This window comes from Halichoerus grypus, chromosome 9, assembly GCF_964656455.1.
Source record: "Halichoerus grypus chromosome 9, mHalGry1.hap1.1, whole genome shotgun sequence".
NCBI lineage: Eukaryota > Metazoa > Chordata > Mammalia > Carnivora > Phocidae > Halichoerus > Halichoerus grypus.
In genome coordinates this window covers 95,926,081-95,952,910 of record NC_135720.1, presented here as the reverse complement: position 1 = coordinate 95,952,910, position 26,830 = coordinate 95,926,081, and the positions used below count along the sequence as shown (strand labels likewise).

Sequence of the window (26,830 nt, the reverse complement as noted above, 5' to 3'; positions counted from 1 at the left end):
ATTCTAGAGCTAATGTGATTAATAGCAACACTTCAGTCACTACAGATGCTCCTGCTGCTTGCATTTACATGCCAAAGACCGATAATGCTATTGATTTTTTGAAATGATTGCTCTGTGTTTTCTAGTGCTTTATTTAGGCACAGTGTTTGCACGTATTTGTACCTCTAAATGTTCTCAGTGAGTGTGACCAACTGGTTGCTGAGATTGGCAGATGCTCGGGCCTTTCAATCAGCTTCTCGTCCCTGTACAATCTGGCTTCTCTCTTTTCGTAGAATATGTAATTGGAATACATGCGTGACAAGAAAAGAGGGCAAACACATATAGGTGGCTTTTTTTCTTTTCTTTCTTTTTTTTTTTTTTACTTCTCCTGGCTTCATTTCAGCAGTCAACATGACCTCTCATGAAGTCCCAAATCTAAAAATTATCTACACATAAATCTACTCTTGGGAGCTGACAGAATTCTTCAATTCAGGGAGGATGCCACTTTACCTCTTTTTAGAATTCTTTTTTTTCTGTGTGAGTCTGTGTTGTTTTAGTGAGAGGCTCCCTTCCCACCTCAGTCATCGGTTTGCTCACTCCCTTATGTGATGAATCAATGCTTCCAGAACAGGGGCTTCCGAGTGACTGCGGGAACAGTTACCTCCAAATGAACTCGTGCGTCTTAGCAGGGAGCATTCAGACCACACCCCAGGTAAAGGGAAGTCTTTCCTTAATGCTTTCAAGAACTTTTAAAGGCTGTGCACTTCGGTGTTTGCTGCAAGAGGGCTTTGAGGGAGAGCTGCCTGGGTAGAGATAAATTTGAGTGTATATCAAAATGAAATGTTATTATCTACAGTTAGTGGAAGGGTGAGCAGAGAAAAGCAAACTGCTTGCTGGCCAACCCAAGAAAATGCTCTGGACTGCACTTGGCATAGTGTGGAAGCCGAAGCCCTGCGCTGCCTCTTAGCAGGAGGCTAGTGGCCATCTGTGAGTGTGGGTGTCACCATGGGAAGGAAGAGAACTTTTAGGGGAAGAGAAGACAGGAAGGCATTGCAGCCTGGAAACTGAGCAACGAGCAGTGACCCTACATGGCATGGGGAAATGTAATTTCTTCAGTTATTATTCAGCTGTCCAGTGAGAGGGAGACAGTCTCAGAGAGTTCTGAGTGCTTGAAACCATAGTTAGGGCAAGATATTAATCCTTTCTGGTCTAATTTCAATTATTAAAATAGTTTCCCAAGGATAGGAACTAAGATGTGTTTTTAAATGGCATTGACAACTGAAAGTGTTAAACTGACATTTAACAAGTGCAATGGTATTAACATGCATCTGTTTCTGCTTTGTGTGGAAAATGATTTTTCATCACCATAGCAATTCATTTCTGGGCTCCACTGGAACTTGGCCACTGTATGCAGTAAAGAGAAAAAAAATTTTTTTTCTTCTTTTCTGAGCAGGGGATTCAGCAGTCTACCCTGGCGAACACGTGGCTCTTCATCTAAATGTTGCATCATGTGGCTAGTGTAATTTCAAATCCTTTTCCAACCTAAATTCTGTACAAAAAAAAAAAATCTCTCTACCTCCTTGGTTAGGTAAGAGGATGCTAGGTAGGAGCGATGAAAAGAGCCCCGTGCTAACACTGTACTCCAAGCTTAAAAGTGGATACCAAAGCATTGCCCTTTTTGTGGTGGTGCTTCTGAGGATGTATGTGCAGACAGGAATTTATCCCTGATCTTTTTCTCCAACCCAGTAACCCAGGAAGATGAATACGTCTTTAGTCCTATTAGATTTTCCCTTTTATGTTATTCTTGAATGACATCATGTATTGGTTCAACTAAAACTTAAAAAAAAAAATTGTTCTCCTACACTGGGGAAGACATTTTATGTTGGATGTGGATGTGTCTGTAGGAAAATATGACAATAACAAAGAAAGAAATTATTTTACTTTTCTATTGCTTCTGTTGTCAACATGTGGTTATGCTTAGAAATTCCTTTGAGGGCATTGTGTGAAAAGTGCACCTTATGCACTGAAGCATCAGTTTTCATTTATGTATTTTTTTCCATTCTAGTCACTAAAATTATAGCTATTACCCTTTAAAAAGTCCATAGTTTACGGGGTGTCCATAGTGGAGATCTATCTGTATTTTAGGGATTTAGGTGGCATTGCATTTTACAAATTGCACAAGGCCATGGAAGAAGTGAATTTTCGGCATTGTGCATGTTTTAGAGGCAAAGCCACTTCCTGTTAATAATGGCTATATGTATTTCATACCCCTGGGGCACTTATACTGAAGCCTTTCATATATCAGTATTTAAATTTCATTGGGATAATACCTAAAATAGACTTGTAGTCATCATGTGGGGACATGGGGCAGGCCTACAAAACCTGGGGATAAGGTCACAATTTTACCTCTTTTTTGACTCCTAAAGGACTATCTTTATCTCCTGCCCACATGAAATTCTGCGATGAATTATCCAAACTACCTCTAGTGATTCTGTTGCTAAAACCACTCTCCATCTATCATGATATTGATGAGATTAGTCATGTAAAAAAGCCTTCCTAGGAAATAATCTATCCAGTAAGTGTGTTTTATTGTTAGTGCTGATAAGACTAATGGGCTTTCCAAATCTCACAAGGGATCTAATGTTCCTTACCACAAAGGAAAGCATTGATTTATTATTTTCTGATGATTAGCTGCAACCTGGGAATTTTGACATGACTGCAATAAGGGTATAAGGACAACTATCTTTAAAGACATAAAAGAATATTAGGGGCACCTGGGTGGTGCAGCTGGTTAAGCATCTGAACCTTGGTTTTAGCTCAGGTCATGGTCTCAGGCTTCTGAGATGGACCCTGTGTCAGGCTCTGCGCTCAGCGCGGGGTCTGCTTGTCCCTCTCCCTCTGCTCCTCCCCCCACCCCCATAAATAAATAAAATCTTACCAAAAAAAGAATATTAAAAAATGACAGTTGGCTCAGGAGAGTTTGCCTGTATGTTTGATATTCCTTAAGGAATATGCATCATTTCTAGAAGGCATAGCTGTTTTCATTTTTTAGTTACCAGAAAGTTTTAGTGTATAATAAGTGGCCTACATTTAGTTCATTAGACCTATAACTTGGGTGAAATCTCCTATAAGGATATCCAGTTCTCTTTGTTTGATTACATGCTCACAAAGAAAATATCTGATTACTAATCTAGTGTCCCAGGCAGCCTGCTCCTGGTACCTCCTGACCCCAGGCTCACATTTTCCCCCATGCTATCTGTCTCTCTCTCCAATACAGTTTTGCAGTTAGTGTGACTTTTGTTTTCACCAGGCCGACCTTGTCAACCTTCTTGTCTCACAGTTGCTTGAGCTTCACAAGCTCAGTGCCTTTTCTGTTTTTTCTTCTCAGATACTCAGTCTCCAGGCCAAAGCCTAGACTACATTGAATTACCATACCTCTAAATCTTACACTCTCACATACCATACTGTAACCCCAAGCCATTCTCCCAGACACTCACCATGCTATCAGATCTGTTCTCTGAGCCTCAGAGACCACTGGTCCCTTGAATCTGAGGGTCCCTCTCCTGGACCTGTCCAAACTCCACTCCATTTTGGTCATTTGCTCTACTCTCACCAGGGCCCTCGATTTCCTCAATTTCCTTTCCAATTTCCAAACACCAGCTCTGTAAGTGCTGCAATTGACTTTCTCTGTTCCTGTGAGAGGCTGTTTGAATATCCCTGCAGGGAATATCAACCGGCCAAGCAAATTGGCTTCATTACAACAAATTCATGGGCCCTCAGCATAGCCTGTCAGTCCTTTTGTTTATAGTCAGGCATTGATGTCAATGACATTCCAGATTTTTCTATTTTCCTTAAAATCCGATGTCACCTTTGCTAGTTCTTCCTTAGCTATTGGATCACTTAGTGTTCCAAATCTGGAGGGTTCAAACTTGGACCTCTTCTTTTCTTATTTGTGCTTACTCCCTTGGTGATCTCATCTGATCTTGTGGTTTTAAATACCACATATAAGTTAACAACCCTAATAATTTTGTCTTAAGCACAGACTAAACTTGACTCCCATACCCACATTTCCATTTGGGTATATATTTGGCATATCAAATTTGATCTTTATTCTCAGACTAGCTTCACCTGTTTTTTTTCCCTGTTTTAGTAAATAAAATCTCATTTCTTGCACTTAATTCAGGTCAATAATTTTGTATTCATCTTGATTCTTATCTATCTCTTATATCCCACATTTAATTTTTAAGTAAATTCTAAGTTTTCCTTTAAAATATAGCCAGAATCTGAGGCGGCTGGGTGTCTCAGTTGGTTAAACATCTGCCTTTGGCTTAGGTCATGATCCCAGGGTCCTGGGATCGAGTCCTGCATCAGGCACCCTGCTCAGCGGGGAGTCTGCTTCTCCCTCTGCCCCCCCCAACTTGTTTTTCTCTCTCTCTTGCAAAAATAAATAAATAAAATCTTAAAAAATATATAGACAGAATCTTAACACTTCTTATTATGGTTACCATAGCAACCCAAATTCAACCTACCATTTCTCTCCCATGGGTCATCGCAATAGCCTTATAGCCAGTCTTCATAACTTATAACTATGTAAGTACTATATATTTTATATACTTATTTTGTTTACCACTTCCTCCTCTAGAATGTAAATTCCATTAGTGTAAAGATTTTTGCTCACCATTACATCGCCAACACTTAAGAGTGGTGCCTTAGTGTTTAGTAGGCATTTAATGACACCTTGTTGAATAAATGAAAGTTAGTAGAAGGCAAAATATTCAAGTGAGAGTTGATTTTAGTAGGGACATAGTGGCAGGACTTAAGGCCACATAAGAGAACAAAGATGTGGGTGGGTGAGTAGATGTGGTGATGGGGACCTTGGAAATTCTTTTCTGATTGCTTCAGTTATCTCAGTGAAATGAGAAACAAAGTCATCAGCTCAGAGTAAGGCCATGGAAGAAGATGTTGGGGGTTTGAAGAAAGAGGAGAGGATGAGTTTTCTGGGCAAGTGGGAGAGTAAATGGGCTATGTAGCTATAGTATGTTTATAGAGCAAGATTGAAGGGCCTGCTTGGGCTCAGAGTCTTAAATTTGAAGTGAAACCAGTAAGCATAGTTGTGTGATTTCCTCCAATCACATACCTTTGTGGTGCAGGAGTAGAGAAGGTAGGAGGTTAGATTTAGTGAGGATGGTGGTTTACCCAAATGGGAGGGAATGATAGGAGAGGGCAAGGCACTTGAGAAGTATGCATGGAGGTAACTGTGGTGAATGCAGTCACTGAGGCTGGTTAAAAAAAAGAAATATGGGACAATATAATGCTGGAGGGATCAGTAGATTTTCATTCTGGTGAATTCTGAGAAATGTTGGAGTATGAGAGGGAGGTATGGAAAGAAAAGAAGTGGCGGTCAGAGAATGGAAAGGTGACATTACAGAGGGGTTGTGGGTATTGGTTGAGGCTAGGGATTTGAGTAGCAAAAAGGAGTAGAGGCCCAGGCAACACAATATGAGGAAAATTACCCATGGACTATGATGTTGGGTATTGCACAAAGCATAGCGTTAAAGAGAGTGGAATTGAGCCAGGAACTAAATCTTCAAAGAAAGAAGGCTTCATTTGGGTGTGGGTAGATGACAGTGAAGAATATAGACTAAAATGACAGGAGATTCAAATCTGGAAGTTTCTAGGTAAGAGGAAAGAGGAATGGTCTGGAAACAGTACAGGGGAGTGAGAAGGATACTCTTGTACTTCCAGGCCCAGTGTGAGAGAAAACAGCTACCACTGAGGTAGCTTCTTAGAGACAAAGCCCTTCAGAGGAAGCCATGGTCTGGTTAGAGCTAGGATAGTTAGAGAAGAGGTTAAGGACATGGAGGATTTTGTGGTGGCTGACTGAATACCAGAAAGTGTATGGTGGAAAGGCTTCAAGAGTTGGAGCAGGGCACAGATGGGAAAAGAACGAGGGGTGTGCATAGCACACAGGGATTGTGGGATGACTCTGAGGCCTGGGTTTCTCACAGGGGCTGACATGGCTGGGGTAAAAGGAATGCCAAGGTGAAGTCTGAGGGGTTCAAGACATAGAAAGGGGGCACGGCTTAAAGGGAGAGGAGAGCGAGGGTCTTGCCAGGGCATATCATATTTCTTGTGACAGAGGCATGGAGGTGACAGAGGGGCAGTGTTACTCTGATGAGATGGGACTGATTTTATCATCAATGTTGATTACTCCACCTTTCTGCTCCCCAGTGCACCACATTCACGAGCTTTTCTGTATCTTAGTTCATTTTCTCTGGACTCAAAGGAGGCCATGTTCCTTCTCCTGTTCCCTTAACTTATTTGGCCTGCTTCCTCCAGGACCTTGTTTTGCTTTCCTTCTCTCCTGATCCCTCCCCCCAGTCTACAGACATCTTCAAGTCTATCCGATTACATGCCAACACAGGTAGCTCTTTGACTCTCCTTCCCTCGCTAACTACTCTCAACATCCCTCCTTATTCCTCATCCAAATTTCTTGAAAGAGAAATTTATGGCACCTTCTTCTCTTTTTCCCTTTCATGTAGTCCTCAACCTATTGCTCTTGGCTTTCTGTGCTTGTCACTAGCTATGTGTCTTTTAAAACCAGAATTATTTGTCTAAAATTCTAATATGACTTCATCACTTCCCAATCTACGGTGCTCTAATGGTCTCTGTTGTCAATAGGACAGGATCTAAGCTTGATCCACACCTCACTGCTGCTGCCTTTCCATGTTTTCACTCATCTGGTTTTCTCAGCCTGGGATATCTTTGTCTTCCTCTTCACTGGGACCTACATTTCAGATGTAGCCTTTTACAGAGCTTCCCAGGGTGTGTAGGCAGGTACCCCTCATCACTTTTCCTTTATCTTCTGTGCATACCCTTTTCTCTTCTTGTGCGTGGTCTATTGACCATTTCCTATTCACAGTGGCATCCCTAGCTCCTGAGTGCCTGCCCCACAACAAATACTAAACACAATCATTCTTGAATGAATAAAGCATGGATGAAAGAGAAAGTATATCCTTGAGGACAGGCATTGGTATTCTAATAGCCAAAAAGCATACTTTCAATTTTAAATCCATTTTTTAGTATTCTCATTAATGATACATGTTGGAAATTTCTTGCATGCTTGATGATTATGAGTCAGATTGAACCTGCTAACCCAGGGTTAAATGAATAAAAGTCGATTTTGAAACAGACTAGATGCTGTGTTTGTGATGATCCTATGAAGGTAGAGGTGCCCTTTAATGTTCCAAGAGATCAACTAGCCATTCCACTGTTGCCATACCCTACAATAGGATCTTTCTGGGGTTGTTTTGTTTTCTCTGATAAATGGAATAATTTAAAAAAGGGATCTGATCCAATATCACTATTTTTATAGCTCTTTTCTTTGGCAACCATACACATGATCACAGGTTAATAGTCAACTGATCAAAATAAATGAGGTAAATATCATGGTATATAGAAAATAAAGTCAAGATAAACCTTTGACAAGATTGAAAGTCTAATTTATTATATGTCTCTTAGGTCTCCTCTGGTGATTCTGAAGCCAAACCTCTGATCTTCACATTTGTCCCCACTGTCAGAAGACTACCAACCCACTCTAAGTTGGCTGACACCTCTAAATTCCTTGTTAAAATTCCAGAGGATCCAAGTGATAAGAATCCAGAAACTGTAAATAGGGTAGGATTATTTTTGTTTTTTCTTTGTGTTAAGCAATTTTATATTAAACATTAAATTGTCCTTAAGAATGACTTGGAAATTTGTATGAATGTTTATTTCCTTTGCATAAAGTGAGATGGCTATGAAATCTAAGGTTGACTAAAAATATAACTGTATAATGGAAACCCAAACATTATCATACCCTCCTTCTCTTTATTTTTTTTTATTTTTTACCTTCTTCTCTTTAATACACTATTCTCAACTCTTCTGAGTTAACATCCTATTCTTTGCTATTCAAATGACACATTCTGCCTCCTGTCACTTCCTGTTTTCCCAAATACGTCTTAAAATAATAAAAACAAAATTTCTTGAAAAGTTTGAATTTCTGTCAATTTCTTGACAGAAAATACAAGATAAAACAGCGAGGCATTATTGTTTTACATGCAATAAATTAGCAAAATTTAAAAGTGCAATATCCAGTGCTGGGGTAGTTGTGAAGATAACTGACATGCTCACACTTTGCAGCTAGCTTTGTGAATTTGTACAATTTTGGTGGAAAACCCTTATCCACAATCATAAAACTGTTCATAACCTTTCAATAACCTAACTCTTGGAAATGTATTCCAAGAAAATAGTACAAAAGCAGAAAAATGTTATGTAGGAAAACAGGGAAAAATAAAAATAGCCTAATAGCTACCAATCAGAAAAAATTTAAGAGTGTGATAATACATCATTTTCACAAAGTTATAATTATAGTGATTATGTGATTCATGGAAAATGTTAACTTTATAACAGTAAGAGACAAAATTGGTTATAAAATTATATTTATATGCTGATTATGCTTATCTAAAATGATACCAAGACTGGCAATGAAATTAAAACAAACTTTAAAAAACCCTGAAAATGACTTGCATTAGAATAATGACATTTTGGGTATAATGAGAAATAATGACATTTCTCTTTAAAATGTATTCTAATATTGTCTTATTATGAATAAAATGTGACTGGGGGATTTTGTGGCATTCTTGAACGACTAAAAGGGGGTTATTTATCTGATTCACCTTGTCTGTATGAAAACATCTTATCCAGAAAGTTGTAATATATCTGTGATCTGAGATTTTCAATGCTACTACCTTATTTTAAAGACTATTGAGGTCAAATTATTTTGGGGAGATCTTAAATGCTACAAGAGGAATTTCTGTGAAGTTTTTCTCTAACAGTACTCAACTCTATATAGTATATTTATGGGATGCTTTGGATAGGTGCTATGAGCACATGAGACTGTGGATGTATGAATTCATCTTGGTTGCAAACCTCCAGAGCTTCCTAAGAGGTTGATATTTATTTGCTGATTGCAATGATCACACACAACTACATATTTAAAATATTCAAGACTTTTCTTCCTATTTTTTAAATAGTTCAATATTATAGTAGAACAGGGTAAATAATCCCTTGATCATTTATATATTCAACCACTACTTACTGAATACATTATGTGCTTGGTGCTATGTTCTGAATGAATAAAGCCAACTCATATAAGTCATTCTTGGGAAGACATACAATAAAAAAAGTGAAAAGTATATAAAAAATCTCAGATAGTGATAAAGCTGTAAAAAAATACATTAGAGTAAAGGAATAGAGAGTGATGGGCTATGGGAAAAGGGAGTTTTTATTTTATTTTTTCTGATATAAATCAATGATTTAATAAGTAAATTGTAGAGAATAGACAAATCTGTGTAGAAATTTTTTTTTAAGTCAAGCAGAGAAAGACAATTATCATATGGTTTCATTCATATGTGGAATATAAGGAATAGTGCAGGGGAAGGGATTTATTTTAGATCATTAATAATGTTTTCAAAAACTAGTTCAATTTTTGCCACCTTTTAATAAGCAATGTCTTTGAATCCTGTTATTTTTAATTTAAACTTCTTTCCAATTTAGGTTTTTGTTACCATATAGTATTGTAATTTAAAATGTGAAATGACCATTGTCCAAGAAATCCTAATTGGAAATTTGTGTTTTATCTCGAGTAAATCATCATCAGCTGAAAAATGTGCAATGGGTATATAAAATCACCTCCATAGGTTAGTTATATATAATCAGTGGTTTGACCTCTATTTTCCCACACACAACATGTATGCACATAATAGCCCATGTTAAATTTACCACTGTGGTTGAAATTCAGTTTATTTTAGTTTACTTAGTGTCTTTAATTTTTTATTCTGAAGTAATTTTAGGCCTAAAGAAATGTTGCAAAGAAAAGGATAGTAAGCACAACATGGTTATCAAAACCAGAAAAATAAACATTGGGTCTTTTAAACACAATCTTAGTGTACAGTGTTGCTCTCATTTTAGAAAAAGATGTTTGATAGCTTGATAAAGCTATCTTACTCTGGTCTTGTAAACCCTCTGTGTACTCACAGAAAATTGGATGGGAAAAGATTTAGAATTACAAAATAAAATAGCAGTGAAAAATACCTTGTACTAAAAATACCTACTTGTTTTTTTGCTGTCTTATTCCTGAGTTCTTTTCAGTTAGTTGCATGGTTTTGTCTGAATATCCATATGTTTTGTCCCAATTTTATTTTTCCTCTCAGAATTTTAGAGAGATTTGTATTATTTTAGAAACTTTCAATGGGGTTTCCTTTCTCTCCTGGCTGATATAGTATATACAGGTTTGACTTGACCAATAACTAAACTCTTGACCAACCCCCATTTGTTTCACAAATGTCTTTATGGGAAACATTGTTGTCTCTATCTCTTTTTAAGGAATTATGTCGTGATTTATTTGAAAACAGATTTACTTGATGTTGATTCTGAGCCCTAAATTGTTTGGGCTTGAATCAGGACAAACAAGTGGGCTGGTAAAAGTAAACCATTAATTTCAACTCAGTCTCTCCTAAGCCAACCTGATTTTACATATATTTAAAAAATTCTTGTCCTTGGAGATTATAAGCAGTTTAAACTTTTAAGTGTACATGCAAAAAGGAAGCCATCGTCAAACCAATGTCAATGCTTTTATGTCTCTAAATTAATTGCAGTCTGAGTCCAATGAGTACTTGACCTTGAATGCTGGGAGCCAACGGGAGAGAAACCAAGGGACATTGATTTATCCTTCAGAGGGCAGTGAAAAGATTTCACAAGCGAGGGGAATTAAAGCAAACGAACTTCAAGGAATGCAGCAAAGTGACCTCTTCAAAGCTGAATATGTCTTTATTGTGGACTCGGAAGGGGAAGATGAAGATACAAGTGGAAAATGTGAACAAGGCCCCCCTGGGGGGATGGGCACCACAGCTTCTCGGCCCAAATCTCTAGCAATTTCCTCCAGTCTGGTCTCTGACGTGGTGCGTCCCAAAACACGAGGGACAGACCTCCAGGCCCCATCATATCCTGAAATGTCTCATGGGATTGCCCCTCAGCAAAAGCACGGGCAGGTAGGTTTTTCTTCTTGTCGTAAGAAAAAAAAAATGTTTACATACTCTTTATCCTAGGCTGTCCGCAAATGCCTTCCTGTTCGAGGCATACAAAGCTCTCAAAGAAAAAGATATTAAAAAACCCAAATCCTAAGATCATAAATCATCACAGAGTAAATATAGATAATAAATTCATAAGACAAAAAAGATTATATAATTGTACTGTGAATTGGCTGAAGAGAAAATGTAAAATGTTCAGCTGAGGTGGATCTGAGAGAATGTTGTCTCTTACTTTTGAACAATTCTTGGAAAAGGTTGATACTGGGAATTTCTTAGGAGAGAGTGCTTGGTTAGCTGGGTGCATCAAGAAGCATACTGCAGATATGAGAAATATCCTGTGGGAAGACATTTGTTGGATGTTAGACGCAAGCACATTACTTGTAATCTACTGAAAGAATAGTAAAAGGATATGCTAGGAAATAAGGGTGTAAGAAAAAAAATTCTTGCCTGTGTGTCTTAAGGAGAATATCTGTTGTCGTCCTGGAAGCCACTAGCCAGGTCTTGCCTCAGTGAAATGGGGAGAAGTTCCTACCCCAAAACTTAGCAGCAAAATCCAATAGTTCCTTTAAGTTGGAAAACCTATTTAAGACCCATTTCTGTGATGGTAGGAAAGAAAGGGAATGGTTAGGGAGGGATTTTGAAGGGAAAAATAGGAAGAATTTGCCATTGGTTGGCTATTTGTTGTAATGAAATTATAAAATGGCTTTGACAAGGCATGGGTAGAATGTCAGGAATGAAGAGGCTGGCTTTGGGAGTAGACAGTGGATGCAAAGTTCTCCTTGAGAAAGCTTGTGTTAGTACCAAGATGTCCTGTTTAGGATCTGCTAGGTCAGGTACTTGCAAGCATCCCAAAGTAGTTGGGAGAACATTTTTATTGGTGAGTTGGCCTTTCGGTGCTGCTAGGACCTATGCATAATTGTAGAGTAGGTGTCTTATTTTGGGTGCCACCCCATTTTCATTTCTGCAGCCTTCACTGACTTCCTGATGCTGAATTTATATCACCTATAAGCATCCAGTGTCCTTAGGCTACTTTTTGGTGATAGAAGATTCTTCCTGGGGTACTCCCACCTCAGTCTACTTAACTAAAACATTTATTTCTTCTCAAAATTTATTCTCAGATAGTTATTGGAAATGTTCTAATAATATAATTAAACATATTCTCAGTAAGCAGTGATAGGCTTAAACATTTCTTTCTTGCTTTGGGAAAGATGATGGAATAACCAAGTTGGAGACATGGGGGTTTCCAAAGTCAGGGGAGGGTAATTTGATGTGGCCCCTTGGAGAAGAACATGTAGGTGTGATAATAACAAATGCAAGTAAACAAAGCAGATATTCTTAATGAAGCAATTTTTGGATTTTTGCTTTATTTTTCCCCCCAATTGTTAGATTTCTTTCCCTGAGTTGGTCATTTAATTTGTTTTTATGTGTTTTTATATATACAGAAGTAAACTAGAGCCTGAACACACACTGTGGAATCTTTTGTCCAAAAAAAGTTATATGGCAGTAGGGTATAGTTGATGTTATCAGAGTTCCAAATGAAAAGGCAAAGTTCAACCTAATTCATTAGCAGTGGCTGAAAATGATGGTTACCACTAATGGGGGAATACTAGATCTTGAAATGTTTGGGAATAGCCATTGTTCCTATTTCAATTTCCTATAATAATCCATTTGAGTAATGAATAGTAGGCCATCATCAAATAAAAATAAGATGAAATAAGAATAAGGTAATTGTTAACCACAAATGTCAACCACAGAGTAATGACCAGAGAACCAAAGAAGGCACTCTGAGGATTTTAATGTAGTCAGTAGTAGAAGCAACAAGTCTAAAGAATATCCCTGATTGGATTACTTAATGCCAACACCATCTACTTTTCAATCAGAAATGTAGTCATTTAAGTGAGTTTCTGGTCTACCTGGTAAAAATGAATCCATGTATAGAACTGTCCATAAGTTAGCACTATTAGTCAGCAATAATTTATTAAGCTATTCTAAAAGATGCCTTCAGTTTCTGCTCTGGCTTTTAACCTTTCCATAAACTAGCCTAGATGTCATTTTCTATCCACATCTTCTACCTCTCTTCTTCAGCTCTTCTGAACTACCACAGAAGTACATACTTCCTACTTTTCCATCCCTGAGCCCTTGATTCCTCTGTGTATAAAACTTCTTTATTCCCCAGACCTATCTCCATTTTTACTTAGGCCACTCGATACTCTAAGCTCACTTCAAGTAGTGCCTCTTTCTAGAGACATTCCCTTTGAAGAGGAGTTAGGTCTTCTCCATCTGTACCATTTTCCATATAGTTTTTTAGCCTTTTTAGAAAATCTCCATTATAACTCCTTTTCACCCTATTGTAATAACAGATTATCTTTCTTCCTTACTAGACAGAGAACAATTTAAGTCAAGGTCTGTCTCATTTATTTCTGTGTCTCCAGCACTTAGTACAGTATCTTGTGTATAGGTGAGGTTCAATAAGGTATGTAAAAGGAATAAATATTTAAGAGTTCACATCTTTGAAGTCCTTGCACAGATATTGATTCCTTTATGAAGTCAGCTTTGGTTCTCTGAGCCAAAATAAACTATCCCTCAATATGATTCTGATAGCTTTTTTCTGTACATCTTTTATGACAGTTATCCTATTTTAGCATGTATTATAACTATTTAAGTGCATGCTTTATCTCCCCTAGCAGATTATAAAGTCTTTAGAAGTAAAGTCCATGTTAAATCCATTTTTATTAAACATTTTGTTCCCTGCAATGGTTACTATATTATCATGAACATAGTCAATATAAACATTGGGTTGAATATGTGTATACTCCAAATACTTTCATTGAAGTGGCATATTTAAATAAAAGTGCATTATGTTAAAAAATCACTAGACAATTAAAAAATTTAAAGTGTAGGTCAAAAGTAAAAATGCTAGATAAAATAAGCAGTTGAATCAAAATCCTCTCAAGTAAAATTCAGAAAGAAAGAGTAATTTTTTTTTTTAAAGATTTTATTTATTTTTTTGACAGAGAGAGACACAGCGAGAGAGGTAACATAAGCAGGGGGAGTGGGAGAGGGAGAAGCAGGCTTTCCGCTGAGCAGGGAGCCCGATGCGGGGCTTGATCCCAGGACTCTGGGATCATGACCTGAGCCGAAGGCAGACGCTTAACAACTGAGCCACCCAGGCGCCCCGAGAAAGAGTAATGTTTTTGAGTGTTGGCATCTTGAATATTGATGTAAAGTTCTGAGAACTGTCTTACCTAGGGATAATATTAGAGTTAAAAGAGAGGTGAATATTCACATACAAACACAGAGTAATTTGGCTGAAAGACCTATGACAAAGCCTGTAGCCTGGGCAGGAACAGTGGGAATAAAAAGAACTTACAGGGTAGAATTAACTGGATTTGTTCATTGACTTATATGGGAAAAGTCAAGGATGGATGAAATTTCTAACCAGGGAAATTGGATGAATGTTGATATCATTAACTGAGGGGAAAATAATAGGTTTCAGGAAGTGATAGAAAGAGATAAGATATCTGATGTGGAGCTTGTGATTCTTTGATGGCACAGCATGATGTTCTCTAGGAAGGAGGTGCAAGTGTGAATCTGGAACACGGGAGAGGGATGGGAGACTGGAGATATTTGGTACATAAGTTGATGAGAGTGGAGATATTTACTCATGGAAAGAATGTAGAAGGTACAAGCCAGGAAATAGCAAAATGTAAAGGGCCTGTGAAAGAATAAAAACCAATGACGGAGATGGAGAGGGGTCCAAAGAAGTTGGAGAGAGGGGTTTCATGCAATGAAAGCTGGAGGGACATTCAACAAAAAGAATAGTCTATAAACAAGGAAGAGTAAATAAAAATAATATAAAATCTTATAAGGAAAAATAAAATACAAAACAAGGTCAAATAAGTAGGACCTCCAGAGCTCATTAAATTTCAAAATTAGGTCATTTGATGACCTTAAGGGGAACAATGTGAGTAGGGTAATAGGGAGAGAAATGAAGTTGAGAAATGGATGGGTGGTAAGGAAAGGAGCCCATGCATTAGAGAGATACTTTGGGAAAGCAGGAATGATACAGGCAATATACTGGCCATGCTCCTCTGGGTAATTACTTGAAATCATAAACCTTAGTTTCCTCATTTGTAACATGGGGTAATATCAACCTTCCTTGTGAAAATTAAATGAGATAATATATGTAATGTGCCTAGAACAGTGCCTGGCTCATGTTAGGTTCTCAACAGATGATTTACTGTATTTAAGAAGCTTGAGATGACAGCATGTTTTGGAGTACAGGGGAAGGAACTTGTGAAGAGGGAGAGGTTTTATTTAAAATTTTTTTTAAAGATTTTACTTAGAGAGAGAGCATGAACAGGGGGAGGGGCAGAGGGACCAACAGACTCCTCACTGAGTGGGGAACCCAACATGGGGCTCGATCCCTGGACCCTGAGATCATGACCTGAGCCAAAGGCAGATGCTTAACCAACTGAGCCACCCAGATGCCAAAGGGAGAGGTTTTATATTGCTTCAAATGTAGTTTAGGTATAAGAACAGAGGAGAAGACATGGAAAATGAGGTCAGAAAAGCTGGCTGGGGTTAAATAAAGGATGTTCTTTCATGAAAGTCTGGGAAATTGGGACACTGGCATGCATATTTAGTAAGTACCTAGATTTTATGGACCCATGGAAAAGAAATTACGACAAATTATTAGGATAGAAACCTTCCTTATACCTCCAGGCTTCAGTGTGCTCTGATGGTGGCAGAATCCCTGAGATGCCTCAGTGGTAGCATGTTGTTTCCTCCGGGTGAGGACTCAATTGTGCCATTAGCCCATGGGGCAGAGGAAGTACATTTATGGAAAAATCAAGTTGCTTTGACAATTCCAGCAGAAAGCTGATGGAACCTTTTAACAGGAGGGTCTCCTGACTTGTTGATGTCAGAACTCAATTTTTTTTTTCTTGTTGGTGAGGTAAAGACTGAATGGATATCAGAGTTACTGTCCTCTTCCCCTGCTCCTCTTCACTATCCAGAGTCTAGAGCAGAACAAGAGGGGACAGTCGCTGAGGGAGGTGGTAAGGCTTTCTTTAAGGAGACACTATGTCCCTGAACTCTGTCCTTTTGTTCCTATATCCACTAGACCCTCTGTTTCTTCATTCCCTGCATGACGGTAATGTGCCAGGCACTGGAGAGTAAGGGAATTAACTGTAAAAGACATAATACCTGCCTTTAAGGAACTTGGAAAAGATGCACCTGAAAACAATGAGAATGAAAGGGAACACGTTCTAAGAACAAGGGGAAGTTCAGGGGGAGGACGCCTACATCAGCCCAGACCATCAGGAAGGGTTACACTGTAGGTAGCTGAAATGTGAACAATGAGTACAAGTTTTCTTGGCAGATAACTAGGGCTTGGACATTTCAGACAGTGTGAACGGCCAGGGAAGTACCAACATATAAGAAGAGGGTGGAAGAAGACAAGGAATGTGAAAAGGACTCATCAGAATATAGGAAATAAAGTAGGAGAGAGTGATAAAATAGAAGCCACAGATAAAACAGTTTTAAAAAGGAGGGAGAGATTGGAAATCAGATTCTATGGAGAAATCAGAAAAGATAAGGCATTCAAGTGCCTGTTGGGCTTAGGAAAATACAAATCACTGTAGACGTTGGTGAAAACAGTTACTGTGGAAGACCAGGGAAAATGAGCTGTTAAGAAGTCAGTGGGAAGTGTATTCGTTTTCTACTGCTGCATAACAGATGATCATAAGTTTAGTGGCTTTAAAAAACCACCTATTTATTTTTTCTAGGTTTCTGTAGATCAGAAGTCTATGCCCAGCTGAACTGGTTCTTCGCTCAGGGCCTCCTGAGTTTGAAGTTAATGTGTCAGGTTACACCCTCATCTGGAGGTCCTGCACTAGGAAGGATCTGCTCCTAAGCTCCCTCCTGTTATTGGCAGAATTCATTTCCCTGAGGCTGTAGAATTCATAGCAGCTTGCTTCTTAAAGCTGGCAGCAGAGAAAGAAAATCTCCGATACTGAAATCTCTAACCTTTTGACCCTCTTTTAAAAAGCTCACTTAATTAGGTCATGCCTACACAGGATAATATGTTGATTAATTTAAAGTCACATGACCAGGGACTTTAATTACATCTGCAAAATGCCTTCAGCTTTGCCAGGTTCTATTAGAAGGAAGTCATGGATTCCACCCATACGCAAGAGGAGGGGATTATGAAAGGGTGGGATTCTTTGGGAAGTCTCTTTAAGTGTGTTGGCTACCAGAAGTAAGGAAATAAATCCCATGATTGTATGGTACAGATGTCACTAAGAAGAAAACACATGGGTCTGAAATTAAGGAATACACAGGATCCACAAAAATCTTGGTGCACGTGTGTGTGTGTATCTTTATCAGTCAGCTTTTGCTGCATAACAAACCATGCCAAAATGTAGTTTTTTCAAACAGTGAGCATTTATTTAGCTCAAGTATCTGCAGGTCAGTAATTTGGCTGTGTTTAGGTGGGTGGTTCTGCATATCTGGGGCAGGGTCAGCTAATCTTTGCTGTGGTTCACTTACTTGTCTGTAATTGGCTGCTGGGTCAGCTGGTAGCTTGTTAATTGAGATGTGGTCTTGTGGGCTAGCCTGGGTGCGTTCACGTCATGGTGCTGTTCTGCACTCAGCGAACTGGTAAGCTCTAAGGCACTCGTGGCTTTCAAGCCACTGCTTCTTGGCTCATATTTGCTAATGTCTCGCTGGTCAAACCAAGTCTTAAGGCCAGCTGAGATGGAGTGGTGAGGAAAAGGACTTTGCCTTTTTTATGAAAAGAGAATTTGGGGCATTTTTATAATCTACTACATGGCATTTATTGCTATGTTTTTAAAGATTGAAATGATTTTGCTTTATATTTATGAGACAAATGAGACAGCTAATAAAAAGGATAAAGGATGGATACATAGCACATGGAGGATAACTGATGAAATAAGATTCCTAAGAAGGCAAGAGCTGTTGTGACTCAGAGTATATAGGGAAATTTCACCTTTTAAAAAATGAAAAGTCATCATTTTTTCTTAGAAGGGAGGAGAAGGAATAAGAATAGATCTAGAAAATAATAGATTTTCCTGGTAATCTCCATTTTTCCTTGGAGAAAGTGAAACTAGGTCATCTATTGAGCACAATGAAGGAAGTAGTGAGAGCACGGTTTGTGGAGAGTGTTAACTTTTGGAAGAGCTGTTGTTCAGAGCAGAATGGGAAGCTGAGGTCAAAACAAAAGAAAAAAACAACCAACCAAGAAAAAAATGGGAGGTACAGGACCCAGCTGAGACTATAAGACATTAACTTTATGATGACATCAATCTAGAGTGCCTTCGCAGCCCATATGTGAGAGAAAGATGGCCCCTCTGCGCAGGTGCAGGCAGTTCAGCTCCACTCTCAGCTGGTGCCTGGATATAGGACAAGTTCGTGGGTCAAGTGCAGTGGCCCTGCCAATCAAAGGGCTGTATTATTTTGTATTTCTTTTTCTCTCCTTTTTTTTTTAAACTCTAGAATGATTAATGTGCAGTGTTATATTAGTTTTGGGTGAGCAAATATAGTGATTCTACAATTCTTACATTACTCAGAGCTCACATGACAAGTGTACTCTTAATCCCCATCACCTATTTCACCCCTTCCTCCACCCACCTCCCCTCTGGTAACCATCAGTTTGGTCACTATATTTAAGAGTCTGTTTTTTTGTCTCTTTTTGTTTTGTTTTGTTTCTTAAATTCCACATGAGTGAAATCATATGGTGTTAGTTTTTCCCTGACTGACTTATTTCACTTACCATTTTACCCTCTAGATCCTTCCATGTTGTTGCAAATGGCAAGATTTCATTCTTTTTTATAGCTGAGTACTATTTTGATGTGTGTGTGTGTGTGTGTGTGTGTGTGTGTGTGTGTGTATCACCTCTTCTTTATCCATCTATCAATGGACTTTTGGGTTGCTTCCATATTTTGGCTATTATAAATAATGCTGCAATGCAAACAAAAGGGTGCATTTATCTTTTCCATTTAGTGTTTTCATTTTCTCTGGGTAAATATGCAGTAGCAGAATTACTGGATCATATGGTAATTTTATTTTTAATTTTTTGAGGAACCTCCATACTATTTTCCACAGTGGCTGTACCACTTTGCATTCCCACCAGCAGTGCATGAGGGTTCCCTTTTCTCCACATCCTGGCCAATGCTTGTTTCTTGTGGTTTTGATTGTAGCCATTCTGACAGGTGTGTGGTAGTATCTCATTATGGTTCTGATTTGCATTTCCCTGATGATGAGTGATGTTGAGCATCTTTTCATGTGGCTATTGGCTAACTGGATGTCTTCTTCAGAGAAATGTCTGTGTTTGTCTTCTGTCCATTTTTAATTGGATTTTTGTTGTTGTTGTTGAGTTGTATAGGTTCTTTTTATATTTTGCATCCTAATCCCCTATCAGATATGTCATTTTCAAATATCTCCTATTACATAGGCTATCTTTCAGTTTTGTTGATTCTTTCTTTTGTTGTGCAGAAGCTTTTTATTTTGTTGTGGTCCCAATAGTTCATTTTTGCTTTTGTTTCCCTTGTCTCAGGAGACATTTCTAGAAAAATGTTGCTATGGCCGATGTCAGAGAAATGACTGCCTCTGCTCTCTCCTAGGATTTTTATGGCTTCAGGTCTCATATTTAGGTCACTAATACACTTTGAGCTATTTTCTTGTAGGTATTAGAAAGTGTCCCGTTTCATTCTTTTGCATATAGCTGTCCTGTTTAACAAACACCATTTGTTGAAAAGGCTGTCTTTTTCCCACTGCATATTCTTGCCTCCTTTGTTGAAGATTAATTGATTATATGATTGTGGGTTTATTTCTAGGCTCTCTATCCTGTTCTATTGATCTATGTGTCTATTTTTGTGCCAGTGCCACACTATTTTTGATTACTACAGCTTTGTAGTATATCTTGACATCTGAGATTGTGATACTTCCAGTTTTGTTTTCTTTTTCAATATTGCTTTGGATATTCAGTGTCTTTTGTGGTTCCACAAAATTTTAAGATTCTTAGTTCTGTGAAAAATGCTCTTGGTATTTTCATAGGGATTACATTACATCTCCTTCCTTCTGTTTTGGGGTTTGCTCTTATTTTTCTAGCTCTTTTATGTATAAGGTTAGGTTGTATATTTGAGATTTTTCTTGCTTCTTGAGGTTGGCTTGTATTGCTACAAAGTTCCCTCTTAGAACAGCTTTTGCCGCAGCCCACAGATTTTGAACCATTGCTTTTTCATTTTCATTTGTTTCCATGTATTTTTTAATTTTCTCTTTGATTTCTTGGTTGACCCATTCATTGTTTAGTAACATGTTATTTAACCTCCATGTATTTGTTGTCTTACAGACTTTTTCTTGTGGTTGATTTCTCATTTCATAGTGTTGTGGTCAGAAAAGATGCATGGTATGACTTAGATCTTTTTGAATTTGTGGGGACTGGTTTTGTGGCCTATTAGTGATCTACTCTGGAGCATGTTCCATGTGCACTTGAAAAGAATATGTATTCTGCTGTTTTAAGATGGAGTGTTCTGAATTTATCTGTTAGATCCATTTGGTCCAATGTATCATTTGAAGCCACTATTTCTTTGTTGTTTTTCTGTTTGGATGATCTGTCCATTGATGTAAGTGGGATGTTAAAGTCCCCTACTATTATTGTATTACTACTGTTTACTTCCTTTATGTTTGTTATTAGCTGTTTTATGTACTTGGGTGCTCCCATGTTGGGTGCATAAATATTTACAATTGTTATATATCTTGTTTGTTCCTTTTATGGCTCTATAATGTCCCTCTTTGTCTCTTGTTACAGTCTTTGTTTTAATGTCTATTTTGTCTGATATAAGTATTGCTACTCCAGCTTTCTTCACTTCCATTTGCATGATAAATGCTTTTCCATCCCTTCACTTTCAATCCCTAGGTATCTTTAGGTATAAAATGAGTCTCTTGTAGGAAGCATATTGATGAGTCTTGGTTTTTTATCCATTCCATCATCCTATGTCTTTTGATTGGAGTGTTTAGTCTATTTACATTCAAAATAATTATTGATAGGTATGTACTCATTGCCATTTGTTACTTGTTTTATGGTTGTTTTTGTAGTTCTTATCTGTTCCTTTCTTCCCTTGTTCTCTTCTCTCATAGTTTGCTAGTTTTCTTTAGTGATATACTTGGATTCCCTTCTCTTTATTTATTTTTCATATCTATTACCAGTTTTTGATTTGTGGTTATATAGAATCCATTAGGATTCTTATACATATAGCAGTCTATATTAATTTGACAGAGGCTTAAGTTTGCACCCATTCTAAAAGCACTAAATTATTACTCCTCTTCTCCCCCAACCAACACACAAATTTTAGGTTTATGGCATCATACTTTACATACTTTTATTCTGTGAATCCCTTGTCTGATTTTTATAGATATACTTCATTTTACTACTTTTGTGTTTCCAACTTTTCTTACTCCTATTTATGGTCTTTCCTTTCCAGTCAGAGTCCCTTTGTCATTTCTTCGAAGGCTGGTTTAGTCATGATGAATTCCTTTTAACTTTGGTTCATCTGGGAAACTCTTTATCTATTTAATCTGAATGATAGCCTAGCTAGATAGAGAATTCTTGGTTGTAGGTTTTTTCTTTCTGCCACTCTCTTTTGGCCTGCAAAGTTTCTGCTGAAAAATCAGCTGATAGCCTTATAAGGTTTCCCTCATATGTAACTGTTTTCTTTTTTCTTGCTCCTTTTTAAATTCTCTCTTTATCACTACTTTTTGCCATTTTAATTGCTATGTGTCTTGGTATATATCTCCTTGGGTTGATTTTTTTGGGGGGCTCTCTGTGTCTCCTGGATCTGGATTTTGTTTCCTTCCCCAGATTCAGGAAGTTTTCAGCTATTATTTCTTCAAGATAATTTTCTTCCCCCTTTTCCCTTTCTTCTTCTGGGATCCCTATAATGTGAATATCATTATGGTTGATGGTATTGCTGAGTTCCCTTAATCTACTTTCATTTATTATTATTTTTTCTCTCTCTTCGTCAGCTTGATTGATTTCGATTACTCTCTCCTCCAGGTTGCTGATCTGTTTTTCTGCTTCTTCCTGTCTACTACCTATTCCCTGTAGTGTATTTTCAATTACAGTTATTGAGTTATTTATCTCTGATTGGTTGTTAATGTTTTCTGTCTCTTTGTTGAGAGTCTCACTGAGATCTTCTATTCTTTTCTCAAGTCCAGTGAATATTTTTAAGACCATTATTTTAAATTCTCAATCAGGCATGTTACTTACCTGTTTTGTTTAGCTCTCTTGCTGTGATTTTGTCCTGTTCTTTCATTTGGGACGTATTCCTCTGTCTCCTCATTTTATCTAACTCTCTGTGTCTGTTTGCATGTGTTAGGGAAGTCAGCTATTTCTCCTGCTCTTGAAAGTAGTGGTCTTAAGAAAAGGAGGTCCTGTAGTGTCCTACAGTGCAATGTCCCATGTTCACCAGAAACTGGCTCTTGGGGTTGTCTCTTATATATGTTGCATGTACTCTATTGTTGTGGCTGAGCTTCATTTGTCTTCAGCCAAGTCATCTGCAATGTCTCTCTTTGCATGTTGTGGGCAGGGTTTGGTCCCTGTGTTGTTAGTGGGTCAGTCTGGAGCTGCCTTGGGCTTGAGTTGAGTCAGACCAGGCATTTTCGGGAGCTGTGGTGCCACAGAACTGCAGTGTGTTATCCCTGTGTTGTCCCCTCTGAAGCTTTTGTTGGTGGGTGGGGCTTGCAGTCAGAGATGATATCTGCTCCCAGCCCACTGCTGCAGCCATACTTGAACTGGTATGTGTGATTTTCTTCCCCTCTCACTGGGGCAGGAGACATTTTGAGGTGGTGCTGGCCCCTTAAAAGGCTGCTTGCACACTGCCACACTTATGGCATGGCTTTGGATGAACTCCTGTCAAGGGCATGTTGGATGGGGTGGGTCTGCAGAAGAGCATGAGGGTGGGGCATGCTGTTACCGAGCTAGGTGGGTAGTGTTGGTGCTATTTTGGTTCCCACAGATGTCGGTGTATGTAGATTGGGGGGGGATGGTACCCACTAGCTCTTTTGTTCTTGGAGATATAACTTAAAGATCCCTGCCCCTCCAGCACACCCTCTGAGATTAATAAACAAATCTCTCTCCGGTATTCCCCAGGCATTTTTCAAACTGCTGGTCTATGCTGTATCTCAGCAGGGTTATTTGTTGTGCTGTCTCTTTAAGGGTGAGAACTCAGTTTCCTATTGCTCTCCAGCTCTCCCAGAGATGAGCCTACTGATTTTTAAAGTTCCAGGTGTTAAGCTCCACTGATTGTAAGAACTCCTGAAGTTAGGTTCCTCTGGTTTTCAAAGCCAGATGTTATGGGTATTTGTCTTCCCAGTGTAAGTCCCCTATGCCTGGGGTGCCTGGTATGGGGTCTGCTCCTCCCCCCTTCCTAGCACCTGGGGTGTTCCTCCCTCCTAAGGACAGCCCCCTGGGTCAGTTTGCTCCTGTGTCTCTACCCTTCCTACCCTCTTTGGTGTGACCTCTTCTCTACATTTAGCTGTGAAGAATCTGTTCTGATCGTCTTTGGGTCTTTTTCTGGGTTGTTGACACTGATGTGGGTGTTATCTAGATATATCCATGGGATGAGGTGGGCCTAGGATCCTCTTACTCCACCATCTTCCCAGGAAGTCCTCTGTCATCATTATTATTTTTTATAGCAGTTTTAAGTAGACTTTAAGGGTCTCAGAGCATAATGGCAGTTAGGGATATTGATTTAAGAATGAAGATTTGGCAAAATAGAACAAAAGAACAAAATAACTAGAATGTTGACAATGCTGGCAAGAAAGTTGAGATTGAACAAAGTACTTCTAAAACCTAAAATGCAAAATAGTAGGGGGTGAGGGAGTTGGGACAGGACAGCAAGAGAGGGACTCTGTCATGAAGGAAAGATATTTAGTTCACATTATACATGGACAAAATATTGATGACATCTTAAGCATAGCTGTGCTTTGATTAGATTTTAAAAAGTCACTCCAATGATAGGTTAAATGGGGTGCAACTAGAAGTAGGAATGCTAGAAATATTATTTAAATTGTTCATCTTTGAAAGGCTGAGAATGTATCTGTCCTGTGACATTACAAGTGTTCATCAGTGAGAAAACCCCTAAATAGGTAAGTTTAGGAGGCAAAGCTGTTGTAATGTAATGATTGCATATGAGGACAAAAAGGAATCTAGAGTTTCTGCCTTGCATGACTGTGCAGATTCAGGAGGAAGAGCTCAACTGTATGGATCAATATCTTGTGTTTTCCAAATCTTGGGAACTATTCAGATAGCAGATCAATCACTTTGGCTTTTATTCAGATGCTTTGGAATCTAATACTAATTAGGAAAAATTGAATATGTATATGAATAGTTAATTTTAGGTTGACTAAAATTACAAGGCAGCTCCACAACAGAGATTAGTTATTAGAATAATTGATGGCCTCTGTTATATAGTATCCAAGAGGGGATTTTGCGTTAAGATTGTCTACTTGATGACAGCAGAACACTGCAAGCATCCTCTCTTACTGATATTATTATGAATGTATTCCAGAATTCAGGATAGTTTTCCTAGGAGAAGAGAGTTTTGAAAATAACTTTGGAGCATGTGTGTGGTAAGGGGGACTCAAGGAATCAGAAGAAGGCTGATGATTGGAGAACATAATCGGGGTAGCTCTGGAGAGGTATTTAAAGCAAAGGAATCAACAAAAATCAATTCAGAAATAAATGATGGAGAAAATAGAGAACCTTGAGGAGAAGGAATTAGAGCATCATTGACAAACCTAGAAACAGAACAAGAGGTTATTAATGGGAGAGGATGAAGGGGTAGAAATGTGTAGATGTCAATAGAGAAGTTTGTTATCACTGGTAAGGGATTTATAGTGTAGAAGTGAATGAAGAATCTATTCTGAGATGACTGAGCATTTGACAGATACCCATTTTTTCTTTCTGCACAAAGTTATTCATGTCTGTACATCCGTTCCACTTTTTTTTAAACCTATTGAGAGGAATTTAAGAAAATGAATCTTTTTTCATTAAGAAACGCATTCTTCACACCTGGGAATTTTATAAAAGCATAGTGCCACATTTTTTATTAGTATAAATTAGGATAACATCTAGATGTATTTGCGAATTAGAAACAGATATATTGCAAATACTTGTTAATATACTGAATAGGAAAATATAATAAAAATATATGTAGGTTAATACAAACATAATAAACATTTTTAGACTTTTCAGAGTCTCTTAGAAATTCTTCAATAATTAACTATTCCAAAGTACAATAAATGGAATTATTTAGGTAAAATATGACTCAGCATAGTAGAATTATAGCCCTATGATTTTAACATGATAACTTCATGGATAATCTGGATGAATTAATAAATTTGCTATATATATTGAAGTTACCTGGAAATATGACTTAAAAGGTAATGAGATTTCTGTGGCCGTTATCATTAATTTACAAAATTCTTTACCAAAAGCTATAACATAATATGCAAAGACACCCTACATAGCCTTGAAATTGCTTCATTCCTTTTGTGAGAAGAGACCAGTCAGTGGAAACAATCAGAGAAGACCTTTCATTTATGTCTAATTACATGAATCAGTTATATGAACACTGGCTAAGCAGAATTGTTTCTAAGTAAAGCTTATGTGAGGGAATTATTAAACTTTCTCAATTTGATTGAATTCTGCTTGATTTTCAATTATCCCTGATTTTCAGATATTTTGGGTAATGCCAGTGTATTCAAATATTAATTGTGTAGCAAGAATTCTGTATTGCAAATACACATATGAATTTGCACATAAAAAGAAAGGACTATTTTGGATATGTTTACTTGAAACTTAGAAGTTTAGGATAAGTTGTTTGCATTTATCAGCTTTAAATGTTTTCAGAACTCAAGATTAGATGATATGAAAATCTTTGCAATAGATCTGATGGACACCTTGTTAACATGTTACAAAGCAAAAATCAAGAAATATCATTTACTGAATTTGTAAACCAAGCTTTTGCTAAGTTTAATTGTTATGGTCATACATTTGCCTGCTATGTAAGGCCATATATATAAATATAAATAAATAAGTAAATAAATATATATGTAACATAATAATATAATATCACATAATAAATATTAACATTTTGATTAACTGATATTCCCTAAAATCTCTTATGAGTTGATAGAATCAAATCAATAATTTTTTAGGGAGACCTCTCTTTAAAGATTTGGTTTTTGAATCATTTTTAATTTTAGTATTTGTCTTAAAGTACTGGGATGATTTTTAAAATAGCACAAGAATACATACACCCAGATATTTTTCTTTCTTTCTTTCTTTCTTTCTTTCTTTCTTTCTTTCTTTCTTTCTTTTTTTCTTTCTTTCTTTCTTTCTTTTCTTCCTTCCTTCCTTCCTTCCTTCCTTCCTTCCTTCCTTCCTTCCTTCCTTCCTTTCTTTCTTTCTTTCTTTTTTCTTTCTTTCTTTCTCTTCCTTCCTTCCTTCCTCCCTTCCTTCCTTTCTTTCTTTCATCTTTCTTTCTTTTTTTTTAAATTTGTTGGGGGTTGGTGGGTTGCATTGTTTCAGGCAGATTACATTTGTAAAGTACTCTTTTCTTTTGATCTGAAAGCATATCTACCTTTCCCAGCATAATCCAAATCATTTATTAAATGTTCATTCTGGCAAATAATTA

The 26,830-nt window shown here is 37.7% G+C and overlaps 1 protein-coding gene across 5 annotated transcripts in view; it reads left to right on the top strand.

Moving 5' to 3' along the window:
* The first annotated feature begins 371 nt into the window (after positions 1-371).
* The window catches only part of MLIP (muscular LMNA interacting protein), a 137,708-nt gene continuing 111,249 nt past the window's right edge, over positions 372-26,830 (top strand). The window contains exons 1-3 of one of the 5 annotated variants that reach the window (XM_078055227.1): positions 372-691; positions 7,501-7,656; positions 10,677-11,069. In XM_078055227.1, coding sequence (XP_077911353.1) covers positions 596-691; positions 7,501-7,656; positions 10,677-11,069 — 645 coding nt within the window. In that variant the 5' untranslated portion in view covers positions 372-595. The remainder of the gene's footprint in view (positions 692-7,500; positions 7,657-10,676; positions 11,070-26,830) is intronic. The other 4 variants (XM_078055223.1, XM_078055222.1, XM_078055226.1 and 1 more) reach the window with 4 other exon arrangements.